Raw genomic sequence first — 24,305 nt, 5'->3', positions numbered from 1 at the left:
AAAGAAACCAAGAAATAAAAAGTTGGCTTATAAATTAATGGTACAAACAAACCTAGAATACTGCTCGTCATATTGGTCTCCTTATACACACCTCTCCTCTCAAATTAAAAAAAAACAACATACACAAACGTATAAGTTTGGCATGCCACAAAACCAGATTCAACCCACCATTTTTTCCTTTAAAAATGTCGTGTACCAAGTCAGGAATATGGCCATTGCTATATTATAGTTCGTTTCTGTGTGTGTTACATTTTAACGTTGCGTCGTTTGTTTTCTCTTATTTTTGAGTGTAAATTCACATTGCGATAAGACGTGTCACGGTACTTGTCTAACCCAAATTCATGTATTTGGTTTTGATGTTATATTTGTTATTCTCGTGGGATTTTGTCTGATGCTTGGTCTGTTTCTGTGTGTGTTACATTTTAGTGTTGTGTCGTTGTTCTCCTCTTATATATAATTTGCGTTTCCCTCAGTTTTAGTTTGTTACCCCGATTTAGTATTTTGTCCATGGATTTATGAATTTTGAACAGCGGTATACTACTGTTGCCTTTATTATATAGCAGTAGATCCAAATATTTACCTTTCACTACAGCCACAACCAGTAAAATACACCAGATTCACTACATTATCAAACATCAATCACCAGAACAGATTACAGTTGTACTTGTTAGTAGTTTAAAATACTGATTCAAAGTAAGTATATTTAAATATCTACCCTGTTTGTTTGTTTTTTAGACCTGAAAAAGGACTGCTATTCATATTTTTTTTAATTTTAAGACTTATCACTATTTATTGCACTTTGATATATACAAACATTTGTAATGACTAGGAACGTGTATTTTTGTTTTATAATAACAAAACCGATAGTTGTCCAGTAGGAAATATTTGAATGTTGTATTTGAGGTATTGTCACCTAGAATGAATAGAGTTATCTTTCTTCGTACTGATATTTGTATTTGTATTGCAGGTTCATGTCTAATATATTACACAATAAAAACGAATCCATTGATTCTGATGTGTTTATTTTAATATACGACCAAAATAACCTGTTTACAAGAGTATTGTTGGATTAAGTTGCAAAACAAGTGTTCCTTTCACCTATTTTATATATTGTTCCTCATGCATATTTCTGCAATCTTTAGCTTTTCATAAATCAAAGTTAAGGAAATCTTCATGAATTTTATAAAGCTAATTTATTTTCGATGCGACTTTTACTCACTTTTAAGATTTTTTCACTAACTTTCAACACAGATCTTTTGGGATCGTCTAAATAACATGATTTCAGGTAACATTGTAAGGGTTAGGATATAAACTACTAGTATTGTAAATGATGAAATCTTGAGAAAGATAACTCTGACTTACCAAACCAATTTGCCTAAAAGAGGGGGAAAAAATGTCGGAGGAACAGTCAAACTCATAAATCGAAAATAAACTGACTCAAAGCCATGGCTAAAAAATGAAAAAAGGCAAACAGACAAATAACAGTACACAAGAAACAACATAGAAAACTAAACACTGAGCAACACGAACCCCACCAAAAACTAGGGGTGATCTCAGGTGGTCACAGAAGTGACCTAAAAAATGAAACATCTTTTTTTTTAATTTTTTTTTATTATAAAACGGAAAATACACTTGCCTAGTCATTAAAAATGTTTGTATATATCCAAAAGTATTCATCAATGTGGGAATTAACAGGTACATTTCTAAAATGTCAGCAATTTGATAATTGTAATGATGTAAAATTGTATGTGGTAAAGTGGAAGTAAAATAAAGTAAACTTAGATAATTAACAACAACAAAAATTGAATTATATGGCACTGTATCAGTGCTAAAGTTTTGCAACAAAATAGGTGACGTAACATCAAGTAACATTAAGTCATAAATTGTTTCGTCTTTTTGTTTGTTTATCATATAGTTAATCTAAATTTTTATAGTTCTCTTGGTCATAGCTAAAGGTGACGTTGAAAAATCAATTAATGAACTGTCATCTTCTTAAAGAAAAAAATGTTTGTAACTTGCCGTAGGAAAATGTTTATTGTCTACTGCAAGAACCTGTAAATTGTGTAAAGATTTGGATAATCCATTCATTGCTTTTACAAAACTATCAATCATACAAATCTTTTACATAACACAAGAATAGTTGACCAATAATTTTTGTTTTTTAGAAAATTCAAAGGTGATTAAAATTGTTCAAATAATCACGTGATGTTGGGGTTGGAAACGGAATCAAGACCGCAATCCCCCACCATCACATGTCACTCTTCAATGCAGATTGCTGCTTGGAATGAAAAATTAAAACATCATTGTATTTTAAGTTCACCTGCGCCAGGCATCGAAAGAACAAGTGTCCTTGAAGATGGAAACGTCTACAGAAGGAAAAGATTTTTAAAGATAGGAGTGAGCTAGACTTCCCCAGGTCATAGCGAGAAATGACAGTTTTCCCGGATCACCGAGAGAAGATATGATCCTAGGTCACAACTCGGTTCCCCGAAAAATGCTAGATTTCCCAGATTACCCGAGAGAATCTAGAATTAACATATTTACGAATGCGTGAATAGTCCCCATACGAAAGATGTCTGTCCCCCGATGTTTCAGTTATTAACGATTTATAGGGAAAGGGGAGACAACACGAAGGAGCAGTGGTCCCTCCCCTTTTCCTGCATTACATATAAATGATAAGAAAATATTTTGAAACAGGCTTTAGGTAATTGAACGTGACTGCGTACTGGTTGACAAAGGTAAACGAATAGCAACAAAGACTGCGTGTTAATATGAAATACAACCTCAATGAATTGCACTGCGCGAATTAAAACTCAATGTTTTCATTGATCCCTTTGATGACAATTTTTTTTTTTTGAATTCAAAATCGTTCTCGAGCGAAGCTATCCTCTCAAGACCAAGCAATGAGCAGTCGATTGAACTTTAATAGTGCTTCCAGGAGATCTCACATGTCGACTGAGAGGGAGGTATGGCTTGCGTTCATAGTCGCTACATTTGCCGTTCACGATACGATTTTATGCTACAGTAATACTTCATAAAATGTCTGAATTTTCTGGCAACTTACAAAATTCGTAACGGCGTGTTAGACGTTATATACAATGACTTAAAATAGCAGTTTTTTTTATAAACGACTAACCATTTACACCATTTACACAATATTCAACTGTTACTCTGAATTGACTGGTATTACTGAAAAAAAACCTTCATAATTTTGATTTATAGGTGTCTCATCAATAAATTATATTTAAACTAAATCAGTTAAATGTTAGGGATAAAGAATGGAATTTTAATGAATTTCCCGACTATGTTAGTATGTGCTACTATAGATGTAATACCCATAGATATGGGTTTTACATCAATGGTGTTACCAATACCAGAGAACGATACATAGCACTGCAATTTCATATTATGGATAACAGAAAACGTATGCTCCGTCGATTTGAAAGTTCAGTGTTGATATATGAACCTTACAATTGAACCGGGTGTGTTCCTTTTAATAATATTTTCCTTCAATTTAAATATAGTACGATGATCAGCGAACCCTGACTATTTTTCTTTTATTGATATGTTAATAGAATTACAAAGGTCAAAATAGTGGACATTACATTTCAAAACAGGATTTTAACAATTTTGGTCGATAAAAGTTACGGATTATATTGAAACATGCATTTAATTAGATTATTATACATCACAATCATGATATTTTACACAAATTGTAAGTAAATAGTAATATTAAGATGAAGTATATTTTATAAAGGTAAAAAACTAAGTACAATCATAGGTAAACCCATAGATGTGGGGTTATACAATTATGGTACAATCGATAAATGAAGACAAAAACGATATATCACTCTTCTCACCATTGAAAACATCTAGACTGTCATTGTCAAATATATTTGTTGTTTGTTTTATAGATATTTTAATCATACTTTTAAAGAATTTATCAACTGACATTGTAGTGTTAAACATTTGATCAATTAGGGACCACATCAAAAGATCAATGTAGGATAAAAAAAACTTAAATCAAATAGTTTGGGGGTGGGGGGTCAACATTGCTGAAAGTTATGTTAATCTAAAATCGATTTTACATATATCCCTATTGGTCAATCAATTTTTCCCAAATTAAGTTAAGAGGGGGGGGGGGAGGGGGGGGGTCAGTGAAAAAACTAGGTGAATTAAGTTTTTTTATCCTTCATTGAACTTTTGATGTCTTCCCTTAGGTAGTTTTGATGATATAGATGATCGAAAAGGGACAAAAGAAAAAAAGTAAATATATATTTACTTTTTTTACACTGTCTGAAAACTGCCCCTATAATAAACAGATACAAGGAATGACCGCATTTCAAGCTTTAAAGGACTTTACTTCTCATTTGACATTTACTAGTGTAAACAGCATGCTTAGATTGTCATTTTACTAAAACAAGTAATCGGAAATTATACCTTTTCTATTCTTTTATGAGTTTTGAATAGTTCTACTCATAAGACATCATCATCTTCCTTCACCATGTCAAGAAAATGCACAAACCATGCACAATCTACACTGCCAAAGAACATTATTCTGACTCCGAGTCGACCAGTCATTGCTTTTACTCCTAAAAGGCACAACCCAGCAGAGAAAGCAAAAAAGACATATTTTCAAGTGTTTGTTTTACGCCGCGGAGTTTGAACTTACAACCTCCTCACGTTACTCCAGGGTACATCCGAAGATCGTATTGATAATTTCTTATTTTTTACTTTTGGTATTCTACAGTTTTTAGACACTCGTTTCATAATGTTGACTCTCAATGCAGGGACTTTCTTTACTAACACTCTCTATACTGTTATAAGTATAGAAAGAACCTGCTCAATGAGCAGATGAGAGTATTGTAATTTCATATTTTATAATGAATCATGCCATCATTAGAATGGTCGTTACATTAATTATTATAGTTTATGGACCTATATGTGTATAATAAATGAGATAATATTTACCTACAGCAACCTCAACCTTAGAATACTTTTCATATGAGATAACATTTCAAGAGATAGCACAGGAATGTCGGAATGAAGGTGGTCTTCCAGTGTTCAAACAAGATTCAACATTTGACCTTATTTCTGATACCAGTGCCATTCCAGTGGGTCGGGAGTTCTGGGTTGGCGATATTTTGTATACTGACTGGATCTATCCTTTAGGTATGTTAACATGATATATCAATTTTGAAAGTATGAAGTATTAAGGGAGCTCGCTTATCGGTTTCAAAGTAATTAACTTTTCAAAACACTAGTTTATATTGATAGGGGACTAATAAAGGAAGCAAAAAAGCAAAAAAAAAATATAAAGGTCACCGTGCTTGTTTTCGAGATATAAGCCATTGATATTTTGACGGGAAAATTTTCTCTCTTGACTTTTCATAGCTTTATCATTGACAAGTTTAAGTTCTCAAAAACTATCAAAAAATAATTAAAATTTTATAAGACTTTTACAAATGAATTATAACTATACATGTACAAGATTTATAAAAAGAAAAATGGGGGTCACCAGACAAATTTTTTCAAGGCATTCAAATGGATAGAACCAGAGGATTCCGAAAATCTGACAAAAATCCAAAACATGACAAGCCAGCTTCCTTAAAAAAAGACAAAAGAGCACAAATAAAATGTATTTTTTGATATATTTTTTTTTTGGAAATGTTTAACAGTATACTTGCATATTTTAACCTTCCCTTGGTGCTTTGTGTCGGCGGTTAGTTCGGTCTTATGTGGTCCTAGGAATCCTGCAACGTTCATAAATTCAATATATATATATCAACAAGAAAGATCCCCAAAATCTCAAGTTTCCCCAAAAGTGACACAGTTTGAAAAAAAACCCATCATTTTCATTTTGTTCACAGCGACTTTTTGTTGAGGAAATTTGTTACCTTCAATTTTAACAACAACAAATAAATCTCAAATTTCGGAACTGATTACTTTCGATACAATGTCAAACTGTTTAAGTTACGCGTAGAACTATTCGGTATATTGTTATCCTTAAAAGGGTCAGAAAAGGGCTTTGCATTAGGATATAACTCTTTGCCTTTCTATTGACTCTAGAGGCCGATTATGAAACAACATTGCTAGGTTAATGTCATTGTTCAGAATATACATGTGAAATATTATTATTATAATATTACATTTTAGATTGTGTCCGCAAGTCTTCAATTTACGAAACCAGTCAAACACCAAGAACCACAAATAGAATATCCGATTGTTATCAGCATTGTTTTGATTATCCAGTCTTTGCAATGCAGGTATGTAAATCAAAACAAGAAAGGAAACAAATTAAAACTTAAATTATCTTTCTCTTTATTATCAAGTGTTATTAGTGTTCGGTTGTTAGTATCTTTTATACCATAATGTATTTAGTCATTTTGGGGAATTAGTTATTGTTCATTGTGATATTTGTGGTATACGTCAATGAGACATTAACCCAACTAGACAAAAACTGGAGTATCACACACGCCGACATTTAGACAGAACTATGATCGAACTCCCCCTTTTCTGGAAAAGAAGTAAATAAATTTAAGAAACACTATGATCAGAGATCTTCCATTTACTTTGTCTTATTGATATAGATCCATTCTTTCCTATAGAAAAAAAAAGAACCGCAAAAGATTTTAATTTGATTTGGAACAGATACGTGAGAACATAAGTCTTAACTTTTTAACATTAAACCATTCTACTTTAATTTCAACTTTTATAATAAAAAAGTAAAATAGAAAAATAAGTACTGAAATTTATACTGGATAAATCTGGCATAAACAGCGCCGGAACAGTAAAGTATTAGAAATAACGATTGATTTTATTTATGAGAAATGAATTTCAAATCGAGAAAAAAAAATATGACAGAAATATTTTTTTTTTTGCGATATGTTTGAACAAGTTTTATTATATATATATATATAGTAATGTTAATCATTTTAAATTTACAGCGAGGTTATTGTGTGTGCCTAGAATCATATCAGATGACTTCAGTTCCGGTTCAAAGTGAATGTACAGATGAATGTGACGATATTGGTCTTTGTGGTAGAGGGGGTTCAAACAGCCAAAGTTATGTTTCTGTGTATAGAACTACAGCAGGTAAAATAAGCTTTTAGTTTAGCAAAAGTCATGAGAAAAAAGGAATTTTAAGAAACTAGATTCCTCATTCTTTTTGTAAATATACCTTAAAAAATGATTTATCGCATTAATTACATAACTGATCATTTATCACATTAATTACAAACATATCTACGTATATTCATACGGGGGTTCTTACTGTCATGTTTTCATTTTGTGGGCTCTAGTAAACACATGGCGAAGTGTATGAAAGCCATGTTGATGCTTTTGAAAACAACATGAGTATCTATGTAGATCTAGGATTTGAAAAAAAAACCCAAAACATTACGCTTTTTGCAGTTAAAATATGTTTTGAAATTAACCACATTGTTTGCTTTCCATAACGAATTTCAGCTTGTTAATCGATAAAATAATGTCCCAGTGCAAATGCACCTCCTAGTTTTGTCGCCAAAAGAAACAATTGCTGTCAGATCATAATAGAATGTCTAGTATCAAGCCATTATCTACGGGGCGCCGAATGCGACTCTTGTGATTTTGTACTCGAAATTAAATTTTGTACGGACAAGAGTGAGTTTTGTTCAACAAAAATGAGTTCAGTTTTACAAAATTTGTAGAATACTATAAATCAAATTTTGTCATACAAAATTATCTTTCAGTGGACAAAAGTTACTTTTTTCATGACAAAATTAATTTTTGGTACACAGACTTGACTTTTGTTACCTAAATTGAAAGTTGGGCGACAAAAGTCAATTTTGTATGCAAATAAGTATAGTTTGGATTCTGTGAACTGATTTGCATACAAAACTGAGATTTTGTCACAAAATTCAATTTAATTTTTGTGCAGACAAATTGAGTTTTGTTAAACAGAAGTGAAAATTTTAAAGTCATTTTTGTCACAAAAGTCAATTTTGTCTACACAAAAATAAACACAAAATTCATTTTTTGTTATTCCTCTGTTATAGATGTAACCAATAAAAACATCTATGTTAATTATGACACCTCCATGGGAGCATCATCGTATGTGGAATGCTTAACTGCTAGGTGCCAGAGGAACGAATACAAAGCTATGGATTGTTATTCTGGACCTACAAAAGTAGCACTATGTGGTAAGTAGCATAATACTCTACTCCCATACGTAAATAACTACTGTAAAATTCAGAAATTAAAGTTATTTCAGGAAGATCTACGTTATTTAGAATCTTAGACTATTAGATAATTATCTGATTTGCAAGCATATACCACATTTTCTTATTTAAATCTCGGAGTAATAAGACATTGACATTACACAAAACCAAATTATAAAGTTCTTGAATATTGAAGCACAACTTTTTGTAAGGTGCTACACTTATAGAACAAATACTTTCACAAAATACTAGGAGAGAAGTCAATATTACGGTTAAAGCAAACTGTGAAACGGACAAAAAGCAACGAACAAAAATCAAAATTTTCGGACAAAAATCAAAAGTGTACAAAAAGCAAATTGCGGATAAAAAGCATTGTAACAAACGTTTACTATTATATATTGTGCTACATTTTATTTATTCTCAGGCGTTATGCTCTTAATCTTTTCCAGAAACGGGTGATGTTACAGAAGAAGGGACATACAACAACGGATTACTAACCTGTTCACAAAAGGTTGGATCCTATTTATCTGTTTATCAGTGTCATAACTCAACCACTCGACTAGCATGGATTGGGCCTTTCAGATTTACGTTTACTCCGTCTGGTGAGCATTATAATAACGGTTAAACGAATTATAATAAAGGTCGAACGAATGTGTGAAAAGAATATTCATAGATACAGGTTTAGTTTGAACAAGTTTTTGGTTCGTATCTTACTTTGGAAAGCATGTTTTTGTTGTAAAAATTGCATTTCGTAGAAATTGGTGGCAAAATTCGCCTCTTAAATAGTTCCATGTCTCTGGTTTGTTCTTTTAAAGAAAATCAAAATAATATTGCTTTTAGTTATGATCACCAATTACACATATTTGTGAAAGAATTGACAAGTTGTCGCGGCGATTGTTGCACAAAATGTTGTGGCAATATAAGACATTAGGCGTCCATTGCAATATTATATGGACATTAATACTTGTATTGACCTGAAATTACAACAATTTGAGGCTATAGCCGAGTTTTTTCTTTTTTTTCGCTTCTTGTCGATCCTAATATCGTTAATAATGAAAATAAGCTGTAATTTGTTGTCTTTTAACTACAATCTAAAAATATTTAAAGCGATTGCGTTGTGGGGAACATAGAAATACTAGGCTTCCATCCGTCCGCCCGTCTTGTAAGAACTCTCAGCATGTGAACAAATCTAGCCAGAGTATTATAAAAATTGTTTCGTATGTTGATATCAACTATATCTCGGATAAGTTCGAAAATCAGTGCCGAGCAATTATTTTTAATGTAATTTTAAGAGTAATGCCCCTTTTAATTACTAGGTTTAGGGAAATTTTGTGATAAGTGCTCTCATGTGAACAATTCTGGCCAGATTTTTATGAAAATTATCTCATTGGTTTGAATCAGCAATTCTCAAACGTATTTATTTTTTTTTTCATAAAAAATATATGAAAAATTTCGTCAATCGGTGCCGATCAAATATTAAAAAAAGAGGTATGCCCCTTGTTAAATATATTGGAATTGCTATTGCATTTGCTCTCGAGCCTTTAAAGATAATTCATATTTCTAGGATAATCATATTTTTAAATGTTTTAAAGAACACAACCAAATATTTAGTTCCTGGATAGGTGCAACGCTCGGGACATTGAAACTCTTTTATTCTTTTAAAAACTGCTTTTAATGTTCGCCATCGAAAAGACATCTTACCTTGGCAGAGGAAAAAAATCGTTTATAAATGTGTGGTGCTAAGATCCATAGTAGTTAACCGCCAAAAACTGAATTAATGGTTATTTGAATTTATATCAAGATTCGGTTAACACTGTATAACTTTTAGTTTCCATGTCGACTTTATGTTATTAACCAATATTTGAGTATATTTAACTATACTTCGAGTGATGGGTCGAAATACCCTTTTCAAGTGACGACTTAGCTTCGCTATGTCGTAGATGTAGATGTAGATAGCTTATTATTTTTCTATCGTTAATGTTCCAGATGGCATGATACCAGGATTACGTATTGCTAGAGGTGCAAAATGTGTAAAAGCAAACACGGGAAGTGTCAGCTGCAGAGAGACGACAGAACAAATAGACCTGCCCTTTATTTGTTCAATAGGTAAAAAGAATGTATACTTTGTATTGATTTATATGTTACAGGGCTAGTATGTGCTATTTATAATCAGCATAATAATATAATAATTATTGTAATATAATAAATCGTTTTTTTAAAGAAGAAATATTCTAATCAAACTATTTTTGGAAGATTTTCTTCAAATCTCAATTCTAATAAGGTACACGTTTTCTTTTATATTCTGAATTAAAGAAATAAATTGAAGCAGTGAACCTCTCTTCAGCATAAGTTTATTTTAGTAACTTGCTAATATTTACAGTTAAAAACTTTTTAATTTATTATAGGAACAAATGAACTACAGCCAACATCAACTCCTCAACCGATAAATACGAGGGAAAACAATGATGGAGATTCAATCACAGGTTTGTCCTTTGATATAATTAAAAAAAAATGTATTCCCGCTTTTATCTTTTATTCATGCCTTTGTTTGAAATTATGACTCAGAACTATATTGAGAATGCTAGGTTTTGAACTACACAATTTCATTTTCAACAAGACAAGAAACAGGGTGATCTATAGCTGTTTATTTCCGTGTCATTGTTGAAAAATGTCTTATTGTCAATCTTACCACATTCTATTTTTTATAAATAAATTCTTTAGTCAGGAACTTTATTAACCAATCTATGTATGGGTTTAGTTATGGTTAAACCTAAGACGTATACAATTTGATTTAAACAAGTTTTGATATGGTATAAATGTAACTTTCGGAAGATAATACCAGGCAATCAAAACCCATTAGTAGAAGAATGACAATCCGATAATTTTTTTCAGCGAAAATTAGTTAAAAGCGGCAGTACCAAGCTGTGCTCGGCGAAGCAATTTATTACATTTAGGATTAAAATCAAAATAATCATGCAGGTCAGCTTTGGTTGAAAGTGGATTCTGAGAATGGAATTTAATGTGCAGGTTGACAATGAAATAACATACTCTTAATTTGTCATACCGGTATCAGCATAGGACAGCTAGAAATGTGGTTTGCAGTGGCAGATCATGGGGGTCCAATGGTCGGAACCCTCTTTTTTTGACGATCCTTGTACTTGAATGGAGACGTACAGCATATATGTCTGAATCTGCCCTGACCTGATATCAATAGGAAACTTCGCTGAAAACTGCTTTTAAATCAAATTTGTTATTGCCACATGATCATCTCACATCATGATATTGGATCAACCATATATATAGTTTGCATTAGAAGATTAAATTATGTCTTGTTTATATACTTTCAGGAATTATCATTGGGTGTGTTGTTGGAGTTACTGTTGTGTTTGCAACTGTTATCATAGTTGTTATTTGGAGAAAGTAAGTATTTTAATCATCATTTTGGAAATTATGTATGGCGTTCATTATCACTCAACTAGTATATATTTGTTTATCATATACTTAGACTAAATAACATATAGATTTTACCGTATGATAATAGCATTAAAATTAAAGTATTTTCCATATTTCTCGAATTGTTGCTTAGCGGGCTGATATGAAAAGTTTATCACATGCTTCGATTGTTATCTCATGCCTTTCCGTAACGTTATCACATGGCATTCCGGCGGTACTCGGCAAATTCCAGAAAATACACCTCAATGCTACGTTTTCAGTGAAAAACATTACAAAGTAGTGAACAAAACAATTATTTGAATACTGGAAAGTATATTGTGTAAAATAATTAAATTAAATTAATTTTTTTTTTAAATATATATTAAATAAATGATTTTTTTAAGTTTTTCTGAAACATAATTTAGAAAGCTACTTTAAAAATGTTGACTTTTCCAAACAATGTTCATTATATATATTGTTGAATTATTTTTTTGTCGATTTGTCCATATAAAAATGTGTTTTTTCTCTCTCTCTGTTGAGGCATATGATAGAAAAATTTATATATTCATATTGAATGTATCAAATTTTGGGTCCGTCGTCCGTGAACATGTTATACTCTTTCAACTTCTTTTCGGGAACCACGTAAAAGGATCAATATATGAAACTGTTATTTTTCTCCATTGTTGAAGCATATGATAAAAAGATCATAACATGTCATTTTTCATATCGCATGCATTATCAGCCCTCTGTCAATATCAGCCCTCGAGCCATGCAGCTCTTGGGATGATATTGAACCTAGGCCTGATAATACATGCGATATGAAAAATGCCATGTAATAATCTGATATTAGGGGCCAGCTGAAGGACGACTCCGGGTGCGGATATTTCTCGTTACATTGAAGACCTGTTAGTGTCCTTCTGCTGTTGTTTTTTCTATGGTCGGGTTGTTGTCTCTTTGATACATTCCCCATTTCCATTCTCAACTTTAGATCTAGGTTAAGGGAAATAACTCTTAAAATCATCAGTACGTTTGTGTCAACCATTTTCATAATATATTCTAAGCTTCTAGGTTACATAGATTATTTCCAATCTGCACAAAAAAGAAGCACTAAAAGCAGAATATAAGCATAAGCTAGGTTTTAAAGCTAAACGCATATAAGTATAAACTATGCATAAAAGCTGGCAAAAATGCATAGCATAAAATTTGAAAAAAATGGGGTATGATCTAGATGGTAAATAAATTTGCATAATATATAAACTCAAAGTCTGCACAAGCTGTGCACTTACAGTCATTTCCATTCCATGACTTTAAAATATTTTTGAACTGACTAAAATCAGCAATTTTTTCAAAAATCATCAGGTAGATCATTCCATAAAACAGCAGCTGTGTATTTAAAAGAGTTCTAACCCTGGGTTGATGTTCGGATCCTAGGTATATCTACAATATTAGAATATCTAAAATTATATTTACAGTCTTTCAATACAACTAAATCATGTAAGCATGGTGGTGACAATTTATATTAAATTTTAAAACACTCAATAGCCATGTTACGCATACGTCATTTTTTCAGTGATGGAAAACCTTTGCTCGTAAAAGTAGTTCATTATATGAACTAACATAGTCTTCATATATAAATAGTTAATCCATTTCCTGATTTTTTTCCCAATTTGGTGGTGTTATTTTTGTTGCAAAAATGCCATACCAAAGGACAAAAATTAAAATTAGATAAAATCAATGTGTGGAAAGTGGTCAATTTATTCAATTTAGTAAGGTAGCAGCCAATGCGCTTTTTAAACATTCAGTTGTTGGGACGCTTTACGACAAATATTTTTAATGTGGTGATTAGAATTAAGTTGGTAGTCAATATCAATACCCCAAAGTTTGACAATCTCATCACAGAATATTTTTGCTGACTGTATATTAAAAACATGTTTTTTTGCAAAATTTTTTGATTTCCAACTGCAATGGCTTGGAATTTTTCAGGATTTACCTGCATACAATTAAATCTGAACCAGTCAATTAAAATAGCACTTTCTCTTTCGAGTGTACATAATAAATTATCAAAATCGTTGTCAGCATAAGACAGACTATTGTCATCGGCATAATTATACAGGGTACCATGTTCAATAAAATAGAATATGTCATTTTAAAAAATATTAGGGCCCCATGATTGAGCCTTGGGATACCCCTTTCTGGTTGAGTACCCAACTGTTGAGTACTCCCTGAAGTGTGATTTGTTGTCTACGATCTGTAAGATAATTTTGAAGTAATTTCCCTGATTTAGAAGATAGACCGTAGGCAGATAATTTACTTAAAAGAATATCATGAGGTAAACAGTCAAAAGCTTTCGAAAGATCCATAAGAATAGCTGCCACATACATATTATTATCCAAAGCTGTTTTCCAATCTTCAAGGAGTCTCAGAAAAGTTGTCTGACATCCATGACGTTTTCTGAATGCACATAAAAAAGCAGGAAATATATTCTAAAAACATTCAGTCAACTGGTCAGACACTTTTGAAATTGTTGTTGAGTACTGGTGCACCAGCTCGTAGTAGTTTAGAGGATATCTGATCTACGCTAGTAGCTTTTTTTATATTGATCTTTTTCACAAGTTTGTTTACTGTGTCAACATGTCTCGGTTTAAAATCAAAAGGTTTATCATGTTGTATGTGAGATTTAATATTTAAAATACTGGGATGTGTTTTTTCTTCAAAAATAGTACCTTTCCCTATGTCATTGGCAACATTAACAAAACAAGTATTAAAGAAGTCACAAACATCTTTAGTGTCGTTTAAAATTTTATTATCATCCACAAGTACAATTTTTTGTTGGCTACAGCAGGGACGTATATAAGTCCTTGGCTACAGGTAGAATTGATGATACTTGACTTTTACAAACGCATAACTGATTTAAAGAGTTATCTCCCTAAACCAAGGTCTATCTCCTTAAGAAGGCACAAATGTACCTCCTAATTTTTTGTCTCGACATAGGGAAAGTTCCGTCTGTCACATGACCATCGTCCTTGACCTCATTTTTATGGTTCAGTGACTTCTTGAAAAAAAAGTTATAGTTATATTTGGTACTATGTATGTTCGTACCTTGTAAGGTCCTCATACTTCGAGCTCATTTCATGGGCAGTGAACAAGGTTAAGTTTTGGTGGCCATATCCATACCTCAGATACTATAAGCAATATCTCAGATACTAATATGTCTAGTATATTTTATTTGGTGTATGGAAGGATTGTAAAGTGAATATGTCCTACTAGCAGGTGACATCTGACCATGACCTTATTTTTGAACTTAAGAAGGTATAAGTTTCGTGTTGACTACTCAGAAAGCATGGCACTTGTTGATCCCCTTTAATGTCATTCACTGCGATTTTCACGACTGTTATGAGCGTATCCTCTTCATTTTTATATCATTTAATCACGTGACCAAGATGGCAGCGTCCATGCATTTTTCACACTGAGAAGAAAAACAGCCATTTCTCCATGTTCATGTCCCCGATTGATGTTTAATTAGTAAAACACGTGTGTCCTTACTGATAATTAACAATAATTTAAAGCAACAACTATGTCAGATCACGCAGATTTGTCCGATTTATCAAAGTTTGACCTGTCGGTCAACCACGCCGATTATCCCAAAGAATGCCTCCCAGATAAACTTAATAACCCATCAACCAAAGCTAAACAACTGTTTTTTGAGGAAATAAATGATATTTATGAACCAGAGGCAAACCAAGTTGCATTTAAGGTGTCGTGTGATAGAATTCCCATCTGGATAAAAAGCCTATCATTACTATATTATGACATTTATGGCAAAATGGAGAATTTCAAGATCAACTGGTATGATGAACCTCAAGACTGGTCCAAAATTGTGTCTGGTAAACAAAAAAAATCCATTTGTATAGAAATTGGAACTACAGAAATTGATTTGTTGTTTAAAATTACATTTCATATTAACACAGGTGTTGTACAGGTACAAGGTGCACACAAAGATACATTCACTCAAAGAGATTTCCCAAAACTGAAGCACCTGGTTAAATGCATTATGGACAAAAATAATATCAGTAGTAATCAAATCCATGATAACGCTATGTCTAGTGGCATGGACTCCGATGATCAAACACTATCAAAATTTCTAGTGAATGACAAAATCAATGATCAACCCGAATTAACTGGGGACACACCCCCGCACTGCATCTCACCTTCAAATATAAATGATATGAATAACAATATGAAACAAAAGATTGAAATAAATAAGGAACATGTACCTGAAGTAAATGATGTAAAATGTGTAAACAATGATGATTCTGGAAATAAAATAGTGAGTTTCGAAAACAAAAGTGAAACAAGAGGATTCCAAGAAATTATGTCCCGAATGGAAATGAGCTTTACCCATGCCCTTGAGAAAATTACTACACAACAGGCAAATCTCTTTGAAACAAAACTAAGCTCCATCGACAAAATGTACAGTAAAAGTCTTGAATCCCATAACGAAAAATTTAATATGTTAATGAAAAAGTTTGAGGAAATGACAACAAGAGGTGTTACAGCTTGCAAGGAAGCAGAACAGTTCAAGTGTCAACTGAAAAGTGCACAGCATGTTAATACATTGGAACAAGAAGTTATGAAAACAAAATATGAAACTCAAATTAGCCAGTCCAAACTGCAAGGTGAACAAAAGTTAGAAACTATTAAAAAACTTGACAATGAAGTATTAAAATTGGCAGCCAATTTAACTGAGCAAGAGTCTAAAATTCAGGTACTGGAAACTCAACATAAAGCATTAAATAAACAATTGGAAAACAAAGAACAAGAAATACTTAGTCTTAAAATTCATAATTGTAGAGATGATTCTGGAGGTGATTTCACTCCTGTGCATAGTACAACCAAGTCCGGGGAAAATACTACCAGAAACACCCAGCCTATTCCATCAGTTACTATAATAGGAACTTCAAACACTAAAGGCATAGACCCACAAGGAATGTCCTCTCGCTATTCAATCAACAAAGTTCTTGCATATACTTTAAGTGAGACCGAAAATAAAGTCCGAAGTTTAACAAATGTACCAAAAGTCCTGGTATTTCACTCATTAACCAATGACATTAAAACTTGTCATCCAGACGAATGTATATCTAAAATGGAAACAATTATCAATGTATCATTGGAACTTTTTCCTGATACTAAAATAGTTTTGTCATTACCAACACCAAGAGCGGACAACCCTACATTTAACAATAGAGGATTATTGATTAGTGCATTACTAAAGGAAAAATTCAATGATAACAAAATGATAGCATTCTGTGATAACAGTAACCTCTCGTACAAAAACGAACCACTCAAAAAATTCCTAGACGCCAGGGACGGAGTACACCTAAATGAAAGTGGAATCAGAATGTTTGCGTCAAATCTGAGAGACTGCATAGACAATATTTTGGGTCTTCCTAGTAGACATTCATATAATTATGGCATTAGACACCCATATGATGGACAAAGAGACTATAACCAAAGCTTTCGAGGGCGTGGCCGAGGTCATCAAGGCAACCCAAGAGGTGGACGTGGAGGTCGTGGCCGTTAAACTGCATTTAGTCTATCTATTTGATTATATATAAACTCTTTTCAATACTTAATACACTAGAACATTTAGTATTATCTTGGTATCCATTTTTATTTTTTAAGGTAATTTGAAAAATTATTTCAATTTGTCTTATTTTTGTTGTTGTTTGCCTCATTTTTTTCATTTTTTTTTTCTTTTTCATTGATAACTAAAGATCACAACTTAATTTTTACAAAAGACAAAGATAAAAAAAGTAATAATTAAAATCATTACAATATATAATTACAAGAAAAATTTAAGACATTAATATGAGAACAAATTTAAGAATATGTTCATGGAATGTAGAAGGTCTGGTGTCTGACAAGTACGATAAAACTAAAGATCCTGATTTTATTTCTCAGATAGCAAACTATGACATAGTACTCTTAACAGAAACACATATTGGCTATGATACTAATATCCAATTTGAAAATTTTTTATTCTATCAATTCTGCAGACAAAAGTCGAAAAATAACAGGTTTTTCGGTGGTTTAGGTATCCTAATTAGACCTGAAGTAAGAAAAGGTATAAAATTCATGAATGATGGAACCTCTGAGTACCAATGGATAAAACTTTGCAAAAACTTTTTTCATTTTAAAAAAGACATCTTTTTATGTCTAATTTATTATGCGCCAAAAAGTACAGTCAATATTTTTGAAATAATTGAAAAAGATATTATTGAAAAATACAGTGAAAAAGGAGATATCTTGTTGGCGGGAGACCTTAATTCACGCACAGGATCAGACCCAGACCTAATAATAAATGATTCTGTCAAACACATGCCTATAACTGATAATATGTATGATGTAGATTATGTTACTGAGGGGAGAGTCAGTCAGGATAATATTATTGATACAAGAGGAAGGGAATTGCTTGATTTATGCATATGTAACCAATTAAGAATTGTTAATGGTAGATGTTGTGGTAATGTTAATGGTACTTATACATGTTTTAAACCAAATGGATGTAGTGTAGTCGATTATATTATAGTCTCACAATCATTGTTGTCACAATTATTATATATGAATGTAAATGAATTCATTCCATGTTTATCAGACTGCCATTGTAAAATATCTTTAAAAATCTTAGCGAACTTTGAAATAGAACGCAAGCAAAAAGAGTCAATTGATTTTCCAACAAGATATATATGGGACCATGAAAGTATTATTAAATTTCAAGAAACATTTTGTAATCCTGCTATTCAAAATGAAATTAAAAGTTTTATGAATGAAAAGCTTGAGCTTACCCCAGAAAACATTGATTTATACACCAGTAAAGTCCACACGATTTTTGATAAAGTATGTAAAGCATCCTTGAGAAAGAAAAAAAAAAGAAAATTCACAGAAAATAATAAAAAATGGTTTGATCAAGATTTGGAAAAACTTAAAAAAATTGTCACAGAAAAGGGCAATTTAATGTCAAAATTTCCAAAAGACCCAATTGTACGGGGCTCTTTTTTTAAGACAAATAAACAATACTCAAAACTGAGGAGAAATAAGAAAAAAGAATTCAAACAGCTTATCTTAGATCGCTTGGACAATTTGGAAACCGAAAATCCAAAAGAATACTGGTCTCTGGTAAACTCCTTAAGAGATGAACAAAAAAATAATAACACAAACAATATAGATGGAGAGAATTGGTTCAAATATTTTTCTAATTTGGCATCTGTTTCTCCAAATCTGTCAAACAAAGTAAATGAAATTACAGAAAACCTAAAGAAATTGGAAAAAAATGTTGGAAGCTTTATTCCACTCGATTTTGAAATTTCTTTGTCTGAATTACAAAAGGCTTTGAAAAAGCTCAAATCTGGAAAGAGTCCTGGATTGGACAACATAAGTAATGAAATGTTGAAAGTGTCACAATCCCACATGGTCCCATGTTTTCTAAAACTATTCAATGCAATATTTAGATGTGGTCACTATCCGAAGTCTTGGTCTCAAAGTTTTATATGCCCTTTGTACAAATCTGAAGATCCCAATAAACCTGAAAACTATAGAGGCATAGCAATTAATAATAGTATTGGCAAACTGTTTAACATTATTTTAAACACCAGACTTGATAATTTTCTGTCTGAAAACGGGATTATACATCAAACTCAAATTGGGTTTTCTAAGAAATCCAGGACTTCAGATCATGTCTTCGTTCTAAAATGCATTATTGATAAATATTTAAATTGTGGTAGCAAAAAACTATATACATGTTTTGTGGACTTTCGTAAAGCCTTTGACAAAGTGCTTCACGTTGGTATCATGTTGAAATTGTTAGAGGGAAATATTGATGGCTTTTTCTATAGAATACTAAATAGTATGTATAACAATGACAGACTATGTGTGAGGGTAGATAATAAAATAACTGATTTTTTTAGTTCAAAAGTTGGAGTCCGACAAGGGGACGTTTTAAGTCCTAACCTGTTTAAATTTTTCATAAACGATTTGCCCAAAGCTTTAGAGGACAACTGTGACTGTTTACAATTAAATAATAAATGTGTACCTTGCCTTCTCTATGCGGATGACCTGGTGCTATTTTCAGATAATAAAAAGGGGTTACAAACCCAACTTAATATTTTATACCAATATTGTAATGACTGGTGTCTTGAAATAAACACAAAGAAAACACAAATTATAATCTTTAATAAAAATGGGAGACTACTGTCAGATGAATTTAATATAGGTGCAAACAGAATAGAGTGTGTGAAATTCTATAAATACTTAGGATTAGTTCTTACTAATACTGGAAAATTTAATGCAGCTAGAAAAAACCTATATGATAAAGGACTAAAGGCTTCTTTTTAATTTTATAAAAACATTAAGTCATGTTCTCCATCTATTAAGACTTTACTTCATATATTTGATCACACCATCAAACCAATAGCTTTATATGGCTGTGAAATATGGGGTATGTTAAATTTGACTCCAAAAAGAAGAGCCATGCATCTTTTTGAAATCTTCAAAGATTGGGAACCTGATAAATTAAATCTTAAATTTTGCAAATATGTACTTGGTGTCTCCAAAAATTGCACAAATATTGGAGTTATATCAGAGCTAGGAAGATTTCCTTTATATATTAACATAGTAATTCAAATGTTTATGTATTGGCACCGCCTTGAAAACTCGCCCACTGATCTCTTAAGTGATGCTTATATTGAAAGCTCCTCTGATAAAGCTGTGTCTAATCAATCGTGGTATGCAAACATAAAGTTTTTTAGTGAAAAACTTGGTTTAAATTTAGCACTTTGTAAAAAACTCAGTAAAAATAAATTCAAAATTTTACTTAGAAAATGTATCAAAAATGATTTTTTAACATATTGGAGCCATCAAAAAGACTTTATTAAAAAAGATGATCACAGTAAATTGAGCAACTACTTTAAATTTAAACATAATTTCACTTTTGAAGAATACTTCAATATTAAAAACAGAGACAAGAGAGTCATACTAACTAGATTTAGAATAAGTAATCATTGTCTCCGCATAGAGAGAGGTCGTTACGAACGAAAAATTGATGACCATGGAAAAAATATTACACTGCCAAGATCAGAGAGAACATGCCAGTTTTGATCAATGAACTCGGTTGAAGACGAAGAGCATTTTTTATTTAAATGTACCCTTTATAATAAGGAAAGAAAAACCTTTCTGGATGAACTCTTTGCAAAATACCCATATCTATCCCAAATATCTGATAGTAATCTGCTTATTTGGTTTATGTCAAACGATAGCCTTCATTTTAACTCTAAATTATGTGAATTGCTATCCTCATTTTACACATTGAGAAACTAAGTATTTGCTTAACTGAAATTATTAAACTTATTTCTAGTCTTCACCAGTTCATTGTAACATAATATAAATTGTTCTTTTCTGGGCAGTAAGAGTTATCCTTCGTTCCATATATATACAATGTAGGCAACTGACTCTCCTCATAAAACAAATACTTTTGTATTGGTATTTTTATATGTATGCTATTTTTTTCATTTACATGTTGTACTGTTAAATCAATCATCCTTAATCAGAACGATAGTTGTATGTGTGAGTGTATGCGAGTGGGAGAGAAAGGCTTTTTATTTTTACTTTATGTGATTAAATGCTTGTTATGAGCCCTATGATTAGGAAATAAAAATATCTTTATCTTATCTTTATCTTATCTATATCATTGCAATTGTTTGGAAAACTGAGAAGGGCGCATATTTGTTCATTGAATTATATTTGATGGGTTTTGACATGAACACCTAGTGAAATGAATTAATATCAATGATTTGATATTCAATATAATACTAAACACGTTTTATATTTCGTAAAACACAATATGGATCATACTAGATCTATAGATTTATTCAACACCACGACACGTATGAATTGGATTACTACAGCGTTTATTCATAAAGCTACATGTATAAATATATTTCTTTTTTTTAGAAAACAAAAAGCTAGTAAAGATAGATTAGAAATAGACAATTTAGAGGTGATAAATACGAACGCACCGAACGAGTATGAAATACCAAGAAGGGAGAGCAGAGTATATGATCATATATATGCTCAGTCAACAGAGGTTTATCATCCATATCTGGACATAAGGGACAGTTCAGTTTCTGGATATAATGGATATAATGGTCAGAATGGACAAGTAACTTCCACGCAGGAATCAAATTTTCGGCCAGCCAGTTTACCCAACGATACCAAACGAACAGTTGATACAAATGATATAAATATCTCAACTTTAAATTTAGGAACAAATGAATATATAGAACCAGCTAGAACTCCTAACTTTGGTAGGAAATTGCCGGACATACCGTTGGATCAGCGTTAAAAATTACCGGACATTCCGTAAGGCCAGCATTTACAATTGCCGGACATTCTATTGGACTAGCGTTAACGTCAACCAGTTTGGTTTCAAGTATAAACAATATGCATTTTAATTACCAGATAAATTAACATGAGTTTGTTGTACATGAGCCAATTATGATTTTTTTGCTTTTTTGCCAACCGTTGCAGTCAATTCGTAATTGAGTCACTAACTGTTCCTTGTATATGTGTTCACATCTTGGTAAATATGGATCGCCAGCTGATTGTGTGGCAAGTTGGCAACAGTATAAGGCCGATTTCAGCATCCTGTTAGAAGGTTTATAGAAACGGCTCAATGAATATAAGAAAGTGGTTAGAAGGATTTGTACATTCAAGACTACTGTCCTATTCTAAAAATGAACTCTTTCGAAAATTTACAACAAAAGAGATGATGTTTTGTTCCATACTGTCATTTTGTTTAATTAATATATTGTTATACTGCCTTTCATTTTTATTTATTAATTCAAATTTTTAGCCTAGTAGATAAATTGATTTTTGTTTTATATCTATCACTTATTTTAAATTTCAAATTACTTTTACTGCTGTTGACTCGCTGTCAGGTGACCCATAGAGGCGCTTGCCATATGGGCTTCTGATGGTTTTGTTGTATGTTTTATATGTGCATGATGCTTTGTTTTATATGTTATATATGTTTTTTTTCTATTCGGTAAAAATGTCTTATGTTTGTATGTTTTCTGCTATGCCGAAAAAAATAAAGTATTCTATTCTATTCTATACAAACGGGATAGTACATCCTAATTTTTACGGTGATGTTGTCAGCCGAGTGCGTTAATTTAGATTCTTGTAATCTTATCGATCCTTCAAATACATTTCTTTATGAGGGTGTACTCAGGTCAGGTTTATGCATTTTTGTCAGATGTTCGGACTTCATGGATTTTTTTACTACCACAAATTGTAGCAAATATTGCCCCATATCACTCACTTTTCTGTTCATAGAAGACACAAATTGCTCATAGAAAGGTAATTCTCCAAAATTCAAGCAGATTCTAGATTTTTCCTTACGCTGTGAGACCCATATAATGCCAACCCAGAAGAAAAGAAGTGAGGAAAAGGGTTCTTAATATATTTCCCCATTCAAATGCATTGATCGTCAAAAAGGGAGATCCAACCTCCGGACCTTCTCCCTCTTTCGGACCATCCACTCTTCGTCGAAGGCTAGACAAAAACTTAACTTTAAAGAATGAAATGGGGTCATGGTAAGATGGACATCTTCACCTTGCAATCATTCCATACATCACATACTATTATGGTGACCTATAGTTAATTTCTGTGTCATTTTTTGACTGAAATTGACTTTTGAACAACAAAAAAATCTCCACCTTGCAATCATTCCATACATCACATACTATTATGGTGACCAATAGTTGTTAATTTCTGTGTCATTTTTGACTGAAATTGACTTTTGAACAACAAAAAAAATCTCCACCTTGCAATCATTCCATACATCACATACTATTATGATGACCTACAGTTCTTAATTTCTATGTCATTTTTTGACTGAAATTGACTTTGAACAACAACAAAAATCTTCACCTTGCAATCATTCCATACATCACATACTATTATGGTAACCTATAGTTGTTAATTTCTGTGTCATTTTTTGACTGAAATTGACTTTTGAAAAAAAAACTCGAGGTCAAAGTCAGACGAACTTGCCATACAGACATGTACAGCTTAAAAAATCATTTCATATTCAAAATACTGTTGACCTAATGTTTATACATGTAGTACTTGAAAACCAGACTATAGCCAATACCTAACATGGACCAATGCACCTTGAAAATGTCGGTCGTTGTCAGAATTATAGAAAATTTGAACCGCATAAAATGACGTCGAGGTAAGGAGGACATCTAGACCTTGGAGGGATTTGTATCTTTTTACTCATAAATAAGGAGCGAAAAGTTCACACAAAACCAAAAAAAAATAGACATTTTTAAGCAGTTTTTTGAAAAATGAAAATGAGGTCAATGACGATGTATAAATGTAACATGGAAACATCTTCATATAAAGAATATGTATACAAGACATGAGGTATCCGGGTCTTCGACCTCTGAAATACATTTTATGTAGTTAGTTCTCGTGTATACTAACTTTTTTATTTCATATTATATCCTTGCTCATTAATAACTTTGTTTTTATGAGGTGGAAATAAAAGTAGAAAGTTATTATTTTTTAATTCTCACTGTTCAGTTGCTGAATAATTGATAAGTTCTTGTGACAAAA

The 24,305-nt window shown here is 31.9% G+C and overlaps 1 protein-coding gene across 2 annotated transcripts; it reads left to right on the top strand.

Annotated features, from left to right (window-relative positions):
• The first annotated feature begins 3,445 nt into the window (after window positions 1–3,445).
• On the top strand, window positions 3,446–22,768 carry LOC134706808 (uncharacterized). Of its 2 annotated transcripts, none has more exons than XM_063566102.1 (10): window positions 3,446–3,482; window positions 4,978–5,172; window positions 6,157–6,266; window positions 6,948–7,095; window positions 8,037–8,180; window positions 8,648–8,800; window positions 10,185–10,304; window positions 10,604–10,681; window positions 11,546–11,618; window positions 21,636–22,768. In XM_063566102.1, the coding sequence occupies exons 1-10, from the start codon at window positions 3,461–3,463 to the stop codon at window positions 22,024–22,026; spliced, it is 1,434 nt and encodes a 477-aa protein (XP_063422172.1). In that variant the 5' UTR covers window positions 3,446–3,460; the 3' UTR covers window positions 22,027–22,768. The 2 variants fall into 2 exon arrangements, with proteins under 2 accessions (XP_063422172.1, XP_063422171.1); XM_063566101.1 differs by lacking the exon at window positions 3,446–3,482 and adding an exon at window positions 3,547–3,715 and having other exon boundaries at window positions 21,636–22,757.
• The last annotated feature ends 1,537 nt before the right edge of the window (window positions 22,769–24,305 follow it).

The sequence above is a fragment of the Mytilus trossulus genome, chromosome 2, assembly GCF_036588685.1.
Source record: "Mytilus trossulus isolate FHL-02 chromosome 2, PNRI_Mtr1.1.1.hap1, whole genome shotgun sequence".
NCBI classification, from domain to species: domain Eukaryota; kingdom Metazoa; phylum Mollusca; class Bivalvia; order Mytilida; family Mytilidae; genus Mytilus; species Mytilus trossulus.
This window is presented reverse-complemented; position numbering and strand designations above follow the sequence as displayed.

What these genes read in the sequence shown, in the direction of transcription:
- LOC134706808 (XM_063566101.1), top strand. Translation starts at nt 3,664, where the DNA reads ATGCATTTAATTAGATTATTATACATCACAATCATGATATTTTACACA. An exon ending in TGACTGGATCTATCCTTTAG is followed by an intron (nt 5,173 to 6,156) that starts GTATGTTAACAT and finishes ATTACATTTTAG; the next exon opens with ATTGTGTCCGCAAGTCTTCA. An exon ending in ATTTACGTTTACTCCGTCTG is followed by an intron (nt 8,801 to 10,184) that starts GTGAGCATTATA and finishes TTAATGTTCCAG; the next exon opens with ATGGCATGATACCAGGATTA.